The 9,832-nt window shown below is 35.3% G+C and overlaps 1 protein-coding gene across 1 annotated transcript in view; it reads right to left on the reverse strand.

The window, feature by feature from the left end:
- The window catches only part of Smp_163230 (putative propionyl-CoA carboxylase beta chain,mitochondrial precursor), a gene marked incomplete at both ends in the record, with an annotated part of 10,069 nt that extends 837 nt beyond the window's left edge, over positions 1 to 9,232 (reverse strand). Inside the window, 4 exons of the mRNA XM_018793037.1 lie at positions 2,032 to 2,445; positions 5,385 to 5,650; positions 7,506 to 7,864; positions 8,880 to 9,232. Of these exons, the coding sequence (XP_018647590.1) occupies positions 2,032 to 2,445; positions 5,385 to 5,650; positions 7,506 to 7,864; positions 8,880 to 9,232 (1,392 nt within the window). The remainder of the gene's footprint in view (positions 1 to 2,031; positions 2,446 to 5,384; positions 5,651 to 7,505; positions 7,865 to 8,879) is intronic.
- Positions 9,233 to 9,832: the final 600 nt, after the last annotated feature.

Here is a 9,832-nt window from a genome sequence, read left to right on the forward strand (position 1 = left end):
ATTATGTTCAGTTTATTGGTTTCGGTTTCCCATGTCCACATGCCACATTTGAGCTTGATCTAGTACAAATATTATTTTCTATTGTGTGGGGTGATGATAGTCTGTCGTTCTGGTATAGAATTCGAGTATGCTCATAATATGTGAGTTGCAGAGCCATCCAAGCAATAAGTCTTCAATAGTCAGTAAGGAGGGTCAGGCTGGCTTTGGACCCTTGCCACTATCCATCTTTGCTTATACTGCTTGTGAATCAAGACTATATCGAGGAAATACGCACAGTATGCACATATGCCAATTAGAGACTGACCAGTTGCAATCCTAAACATTGATGGGAAGATTCAAACAAACAATATTAAGTGAATTTAATAATGATTATTATTAATAGTTGTAGTAGTAGTAATAGTAGTAATATAATCTAGTTTAAATGAACTGTTAGATAGATTGCAGCAGGAAAATCTTGACGGACTTGGCCAATCGAGACTTAGTACACAATAGTCCAAGGTCAAATGGCAGGAGAGGCGTTGATGGACGAATGCTGTTGGTCAAGCTATGGCTCAATTATTTAAGAGGCATGTATATTATATATTATATTACATATGTATATACATAAATAAATAAGCTTATGTACAGTTTTGATTCGGTCTATCAAAACAAGTCCTTATTTATGCTTAGTCATCTCAGTCAAGTAGTAGGCTTAGCCTGTATATAGGAAGCAAGTATATCACTACTGAGACCGGACGATTGCGCAGGATAAGAAATATACAAAATAATAAAATAATTCAATTCATCTAATAAGTGTGGGTCAAAGTACATATTTATAAGAACTGGTGGTGATCACTACCCGTAAGTTAGCCAATGTAGGTGTGGCTTGAGGTTGGATTCTTCAACTTACTGGTTGAAAGTTAAGCATAAAAGAAAAGCACAGCTAAAACTAAATAATACGCAATATGATGTGGTAGTGGGGGTATAAATCGTTTGAAAATCGATTCATTATATTTTCAATTATCCTCATGAATCTTTAACTACTAATATGCATAATTTGTACTGACATAAAACCAATCAGCTAAACAATATTTTAAGGTAATTCAAGTATATATGTTTGTCTGTAATAAGTAGTCTGTAGCTGATCTTCGATATCACAAAACCCATTAACATCTTAAGAGATAAGATAACCAACGAATTACGGGAAAAGACCACTTAGAGGTAAACAGATTCTAAACTTTTAGTGACCCTTTATTTGACTCCAGTTAGATCGGATGATGATCATTATCAGAATATACATGCCGCCAATACTCGTACATAATTACAGACTTAAATCACGTTAGTGAATAACGAAATTAAATAAGTCAAATACGAGAATGGATTTTGAATATGTATGTTTTGCACAACCGTTGATTTGAACAAACAATCAGGGAAACGAAGCGAAGTGACTTGCAGTGAAGTATGCGAGTGAGCCAACTTGATTTTGATCAAGCGTGACTCAATATACAGACACGTAATTAATGGGGAAACAATTGACACACACACGATCATTTAAAAACAGTCAGGGTTAGTAAGTGAATGATTGGCAAGGTTAAAAGCGGGTTGAGAAGAATGAATAAATTGGTCTGTCGGGAAGTTAGAATAACCCATATGACGCTAATATAGAACCAACCACTACAAACTCATGACGTAATCTTAATGAACAATAGTAATAATTCACTTAGTATTGTTTGTTTGAATCTTCCCATTGATGTTTAGGACTGCAACTGGTCAATCTCTTATTGTGTGCATACTGTGCGTATTGCCTGAAATCACAAGCATTATAAACAAAGATGGATAGTGGTTATCAGTGGAATCCAGTTTGAGGTGGGTTTCGTCCCATTTGGGACTCGTCAGCTGGATGTACTTGTATCTCAGAGTTGATGTTCACTCTGGGACTCGAACCCAGTACCTTTCGCTGCAAACGTCAGTAATAATTCAAAAACACAAATTATGAAATTTAAAATATACACAACATAAAATTTATTGAGAACTTAGTAAAATTGAACATACTTCAGCAGTTGGCCAAGCATAATTAATATCACCTCGTAAATGTTTTGAACTCATTACACAATAAGCTCCACCATATGATTTTCTAATTACAATTGTAAGTTTTGGAACAGTTGCTTCAGCATAAGCAAAAATTAATTTTGCACCATGTCTAATAATACCACCATATTCTTGATTTATACCAGGTAAAAAACCTGGAACATCAACTAATGTTATTAATGGAATATTGAATGCATCACAAAATCTAACAAAACGTGCACCTTTAATTGAAGCATTAATATCTAAACAACCAGCTGAAACTTTTGGTTGATTTGCAACAATTCCAACAGTTCGTCCACCTAATCGTGCTAAACCTATGATAATATTTTTAGCATACATAGGCATAATTTCAAAGAAATCCCCTTCATCAATAATATCCTAAACGATTAGAAATCAGAAAAAAAAGATTAGGGTTTGAAGATGTTATTGAAGGAGTATAATACAGTGAAATAAATTTGGAAAGAGAAAAAGGATGGGGATATGAAGAATTCAGAAGATTAGAATTTGGGAGAACACAAACAGTGGATGCACCTTCGCTATTGCAAACGATTTTGAGCCATGTCATTCAAGGTCTCTAACCATCGGTTGTTATCATCTCGCGGACCCCAACCAGGTAGTCTACACCTACCAACATGGCTCAGTCCACTTGTCAATGACTTCATGGATTTGTGCCACGTTTTGGTCTGGCTGCTCCTGGCTTTCTTCCAACCTACTCTTACACCATAAAACATCGCTCGTCGTTTTCAACAAGAAACTGACAGCAATAAAAACACTGAATACCAGAAGGAACTTGACAGATATTTTATTCAAGTCTGAGATTATCTCCCACCCTTCCCCCCCAAATATGCTCCTAAAACTCCATAAGGGATATAAGCCAGAATGGATGTTGAGGTATAACGGTGTGGATGTGTAGGGTTCTAGTTTTAATTTTTGGGCATTTCACTCTTTTCAGTGATTTTTATGCAGCTATTTTGTTGACCAAGGGTAAAAAGATATGAGATAAACTAGTTTAATTATCCCAGTTGTTCGATCAAACATGTATTTTACTTTGTCAATTACTCACGCGTAACCTTAAGCCCATTTTTGTACATTTATGCATGGTAGTATTGTAGTGAACAAGAACACGGGTGGGGACAATCGAATGTATTTAAGCACAAATTACAGACTATCTCACTAAATTCTGATAACTATACAGTAAACAGTTAATTTGAAAACTACCAATCAATTGTCTCAATCTTAAATGTTCCTTCTGCAGATATCAGTTCATCTTCTCTGATTTCATTAATCATGCATTTTCATACCGATTTCGCTTCATTCCTATTCGTTCCTAATCAATCTTCCGCCAAAATACATTCTGTCTGACCATCACCATATACTACTTATGTGGATACATGTAGATTATACCACAATATCCATTTCCTGTATTTCTTACATAACTTCTAAAAACTGAGTCACTTTGTTATTTTCTGAGCCAGATTATTGACGAGCTCCAATGGTTTATACAATCGGTGTATCTTTCATTTGATTGTTTGACTCTTCAATACTAACATGCCTGAAATATACATATTGTAAATACAATTCGTATTCAACTTTTATTGTCTACTTTGTATCATTATAACTTGTCGACAGAATGTATACGAAGTAAATAATAATTATATTTCATCATCTCTCGTCGATATTAAGCTGGAGTGGATGACACGCTATAAATGATACCTTTAAATAATTAAATCGGAACCTAAAGGAGTTTATATTTCAAACTTTAGGTATGATGTAACCATCGCCAAACATCCAATGATAACTATCTAACGCTAGACATGGTTCAACTCACTATTAACAAAATACTAAATAACGCATAAACCAATTAAATTCATGTATTTATTGAAAATTAATTAGTTGGTCAATTACTTTAACTCACTAAAAAATTACAAGTTTTGATATTAGTCTTTGAGACAAGCAACTAAATGCCCTGGTACGGTCGAGAGTGTGGAGAGTCAGCTCTCCCTCTCCAAATGCTCTCACATGGCCACGCGTATATAGCCTCTGCCACGGAAGTCCTACTCACTGCCTTCTCACAGTGGCACTACTGTTGTTTACGAAATTGAGAGGACGAAAAGCGAATGTCCGGCGCTTTAACCGGGTTGGTGGACACGGAAAGTCCACTTAGGGAAGTTGGAAAACCTTGATTCTAAACCAATGGTGCACATGGGCTGGCTCCAGTATCGTGAAGGAACAAATGGCGTATGAATCAATCGTTGGTCACCGACTACCATGGAACTGCATCTCCTTACGATACTCCATTGCCTTGTAGATCAGACCTTTAGGTCGAAGGCTCCGGCTGTGGCCCCCTAAGAAAACCACCTGCTTCAGTTTGGTCACCTAGGCAGTATCACAGCCCTCACACAAATCAAATGAGATTTGTGTGGCGCATATATATCTGGTGCTACTTTGTACCAATATTTATGTGTTTAAATAAATAAATAAAACTTTGAGACAAGCCTCGAATGTGAAGTTTAATGATACCAATCAACTGTTTAGGCTGAAATCCATGTAGAAGTTTGAAATAGTTGGAGGTTAATTGTTTTAACTATCAATTCACTGAATTAAGGTAACCAATAATTAATTAAATCTCTTTGAAAAAAATTGAGACAACAAATAATTTCCTGATTTTTCAAAGTTGAAATCATGAGTCAATTGAAGCTAGACCACCATCGAAAACCTGGAAGCACTGGACGGCCGTTTCGTCCTATCGTGGGACTCCTCAGCAGTGCGCATCCACGTTCCTGCACTCGCGAGATTCGAACCCAGGACCTACCAGTTTCGAGCCAGAGCCCTTAACCGATAGACCACTGAGCCTGATTGTTCGTACACAACCAGTAGAATTAGTTCGGCTTATTACATGACGGTCAATTCATATTTGGTTCATAAATTAACTCAGTGAGATGTCAATTTATTAAGAAAGGTGACCATACTGGGACATGATCGATAGAATTCGATCAACATTAAAAGATTAGACAAACAAAAGACTGATCACTATTTAGTCCGAATACTCCAGTCTTATAAGACATGAGTGATGACCTAAATAGTTCAGTGGTGATATCTTAAACTGTAAGATTAATTGACCTCGGTTTGGATCAGCCAGGAGGCATGAATACCCATAGGATTGAAGATACACCTTGTTAACGAAGACCAACTAGTATGAGATATAGGTCGAGAGTTTCTTTCTGACTACTTCCAACCACATAATAACTCAGAGAAAATAAATATAAATGTAGAAAAAACTCATTGTGAAGAAATTACAAAATACTTAAAAAAATTACTTTTATAATCTCTGTCATATCGTAAGCACTTGTCGGTTCCAAAGGTACTATTGTATCCAGTGAGGGAACTAGTCGATCGATTGGGTCATGACATTCTTGAATTGGTGGTTTTTCTTTATTGGATAGAGGTAAGAATGTTAAGAATTTACGCAACGATAATAGTGCGTCGACATCATCTTCAAAAGCACGATGAGCCACCCCTGATATAGTGGTATGAGTTTTAGCTCCACCAAGTTCCTCCTGAAAATAAAAAATTGAAAAGGACACTCAACATATGTACATGAAAGGTTTGAATTTTCCCAATGCCGATATTATGAATTATATTTGATCAGTCTCTTTTACCATATATGCATTTTGAGTGCAGTGAGTCGATATGAGACCCAGTAGCTGCGTAGATAACACGTTGTGTGTGTCAAGAGAAAGGTACTAAGTTTGAGTCTCAGTGTAAATAACAACACTGGGATGTAGCAGATAAATCAATCCGAGAAGTTCCAAATAGAAAGAAACTCATGTCCTAGATTCCACACTGCTAACCACAATCGAACTTTATTGGAATATAAGTCACTATTTTTAATGAACTAGACAGTATCTATTAAACGGTCGTTTTACAGCATCTTGTTCCTTCTTATAGTATTAATTATAAGCTGACTTTTTATAACCACTGATTGTCGCCATATTTTTTTAGCATTTACACTTTGTAAAACAATTCACCAAAAATTTGTCATTTTACTTTTATTTATTTAAACACATAAATATTGGTACAAAGTAGCACCAGATATATATGCGCCACACAAATCTCATTTGATTTGTGTGAGGGCTGTGATACTGCCTAGGTGACCAAACTGAAGCAGGTGGTTTTCTTAGGGGGCCACAGCCGGAGCCTTCGACCTAAAGGTCTGATCTACAAGGCAATGGAGTATCGTAAGGAGATGCAGTTCCATGGTAGTCGGTGACCAACGATTGATTCATACGCCATTTGTTCCTTCACGATACTGGAGCCAGCCCATGTGCACCATTGGTTTAGAATCAAGGTTTTCCAACTTCCCTAAGTGGACTTTCCGTGTCCACCAACCCGGTTAAAGCGCCGGACATTCGCTTTTCGTCCTCTCAATTTCGTAAACAACAGTAGTGCCACTGTGAGAAGGCAGTGAGTAGGACTTCCGTGGCAGAGGCTATATACGCGTGGCCATGTGAGAGCATTTGGAGAGGGAGAGCGGACTCTCCCCCCTTTCAGCCGTACCAGAGCATTTGGGAGCTCTGTCAACCAGTTTATTACTGAAAAAGTCATTGTTATGTAATTAATAAGATTTATTATTTCATGTTCTACTTACGTTATGATGTAATTTCTAAGTTTAAATAATTAATTAATTAAGGTAATGACAACCATCTATTTGACCTTTAAACTTTATAACTGAAAAAGGTTACGAATGTGAGAACAGTGTAGTTGATACAATAAGGAATTTAGTAAAAGTATACTTTAGGGATGAGAGCATCAGGATCGAGAATGCGACTTTTAGGTTTTTGGGCGAAATTCACATATCATGAGTAACGAGGAGTAGAAATACCCTTGTATACTATTCAAAATTATTTTTTGCCATTATTAAATAAAAACGATAGTAATAAATGTATCGAATGCCTGGTTTTGTCCCTCTAGATTGTACATAACAGACAAACCTTCAGTATTTCTAACCCCTAACCCTAAATCCTGGAATAAACCTAAATCTGGATGCACCACGTTTTATGAACAAACTAGTCTGACAACGTCTCATATCTTCAAATGCAATTTGTTCAGAGACATGTCTACAAAGCGTTTCTACACTATAGTCGATGCTAGTTTGTGATGAAAACCCTAACTCTAATTAGTCAGTCAGTCAGCTATATATATATATATATATATATATATATATATATATATATATATAATCAAATGAATACTAAAGCACAAGTTTGTGATGTCAATTTTCCAAAAAGAATACAATGAGACAAACAGTATCGACCAAAAATAAACAGTATCGACCAAAAATAAACATTTAGGCTTAAAAACAAAGAATCACCTATTCCAGTATGTGATTATAAGTATATTGAATTAACTAGTTCATTATTTATTATCAATAAAAGTACTCGCCTGAGTAACATCTTCATTGGTAACGGATTTTACGACATCTGGTCCAGTAATAAATAAATATGATGTATCGTGAACCATAAATATGAAGTCAGTAAGTGCAGGTGAATAGACAGCTCCGCCAGCACACGGACCAAGAATAAGAGATATTTGGGGAATTACACCAGAAGCATTTACATTGCGCTGAAATATATCAGCATAGCCTGCTAAAGAGGCAACACCTTCTTGAATACGTGCACCACCAGAATCATTTAAACCAACAACTGGTGCACCAACTAACATTGCTTGGTCCATAACTTTGCATATTTTTCGAGCATGAACAAGACTTAAGCTACCACCGAATACGGTGAAATCTTGGCTGAAACAATAAATGAATGTATAGCTTTTCATGAGATTTAAAGACTAAATCTCATTGAAATATAACTTTAAAACAAATGTAGCAATCCTTTATGATTTGCAAAGAAATTTACTTGTTTTTTCAACTACTATTGGAAGACATTTGGATATGATTAATATAAAAAAACATGCCACATAGGATAGTTAAAAAAGACAGTGCAACCGTTTAGAGGAAATTCCACCATACCACAAATCAATTAAAATGAGGATCGAAAAACAACCATCAATACCTAATTAACCGAAGAGGTTTGAGTAATTAATTTTACTGACGCAATAAGTTAACACTAATCAGATGCTGAGTTAATTAATGTAAATTACATAATACAACACCAAACTGTACATATGAAAATCTTTGAGTATTTCTAAAAATTGAAAAACTTGTTTGAAGACATTTTTTATATAGTTGGAAAAATGATTTAACTTTTCTGTGATGAAACTTACTTATCGGAAATAAACACTAGTTCATAAGGTCATTAACGTATCACTGACTAAGCATGGCTACAAAACCAAGATTTTATAACGTATTACCAAGCGCTGATACCTTAATATTGACAACATTATTGAGTTAGGTTGCACATAATCTAAAAAATATCCTCTAAGCATAACAATTTGTTAAGCTTAATGGGAAGCTCATTCTGGGATTTTATGTTGTCGAAGTCCAGCGTGAAGTTATAATCTCGGGTGATACAATCAGTTGAAGTATCCTTTTGATACGGCACCAAGCATCAACGAAACTAACAGAAAAATAAAAAGGATATAAGTATCAAATGAGTCACAGAATATTTGAGGCATTCAGTACATAAGGAGTCTGAAAATTTCTCAACGCATTTCTTAGTACCTATGGAAAACAGCGAAGTGTGACGTGAAAGACTAAAACATATACCATTACTCTAAAGTTTTTTAACAATATCATGAAGAAATTATTAAGTGGCAAAACATAAGAGTTTCATCATGTAAACTATTTAGTACATGATTACCTGAATAAATAAACCGGACGTCCATTGACTTGACATCTACCAGTGACAACGCTATCACAAGGAATCTTTTGCTTGTGCATATTGAATTCATGACAATCGTGTTCCACGAAAGCATCATATTCGATAAAAGTTCCAGCATCAGCCAGTAATTCTATACGTTCACGGGCTGTAAGTTTTCCACGCTTATGTTGAGCTTCAATGCGCTTTTCACCGCCCCCAAGAAGAATCTTTTCACGTGTATCTTTTATCTTTTGCCTTACATCTAGAGTATTTGCTACTCCAGATATGCTCCTGATGCATAAATTTCTCAAAAAAAACTCAAATCTATATGAAGAGCGGACAGTGTGGAGCATCTGGAAAAGAATAAAGGCTCCTTATTCAAATCAAAAAATAAATAATAATAATGGATAAGGTCAATGGTACGAAAAAGTTTTTAACGCATGGAAGAATTAAAACAACTGCACTCTATTCTTTCTAACTGGTACCTTGACAAACACCAAACGAATAAACCAATGATGCATTTAGACACATGTATTTAAAAAACAGGAGCAGTATCTGCTTATATTTTTTAAGGACAATTTGTAGATTTCGATAAAATACTAAGGACAACTAATTCAAGAGTAAGCCAATTAGCGACAGAATGTAGTAAATTTGATGCAACTTCAAATTACACAGAATGTTTCCCGTTTCCTAGAACAATGTTTAGTTGCATTGTTAGTGATTATTCAAAAGTAGGACTTATAATATAATGTTTTTATTCAAACAATCCAATGGAACTAAACCACCAGGTCATCATTTAGGCAAGATAGCTTACAAATTATACTTAGTGAAAACTAAGTACATCACAAAGATAACATTAATTTATTTTCCTGCAAAACCAAAAGATAATTCTTGTGTTTAGTTACGTATCAGTAGACTGAACATGCCAAGTTTTCTGATTACCATTATAAGCA

This window comes from Schistosoma mansoni, chromosome 1, assembly GCF_000237925.1.
Source record: "Schistosoma mansoni strain Puerto Rico chromosome 1, complete genome".
NCBI classification, from domain to species: Eukaryota; Metazoa; Platyhelminthes; class Trematoda; order Strigeidida; family Schistosomatidae; genus Schistosoma; species Schistosoma mansoni.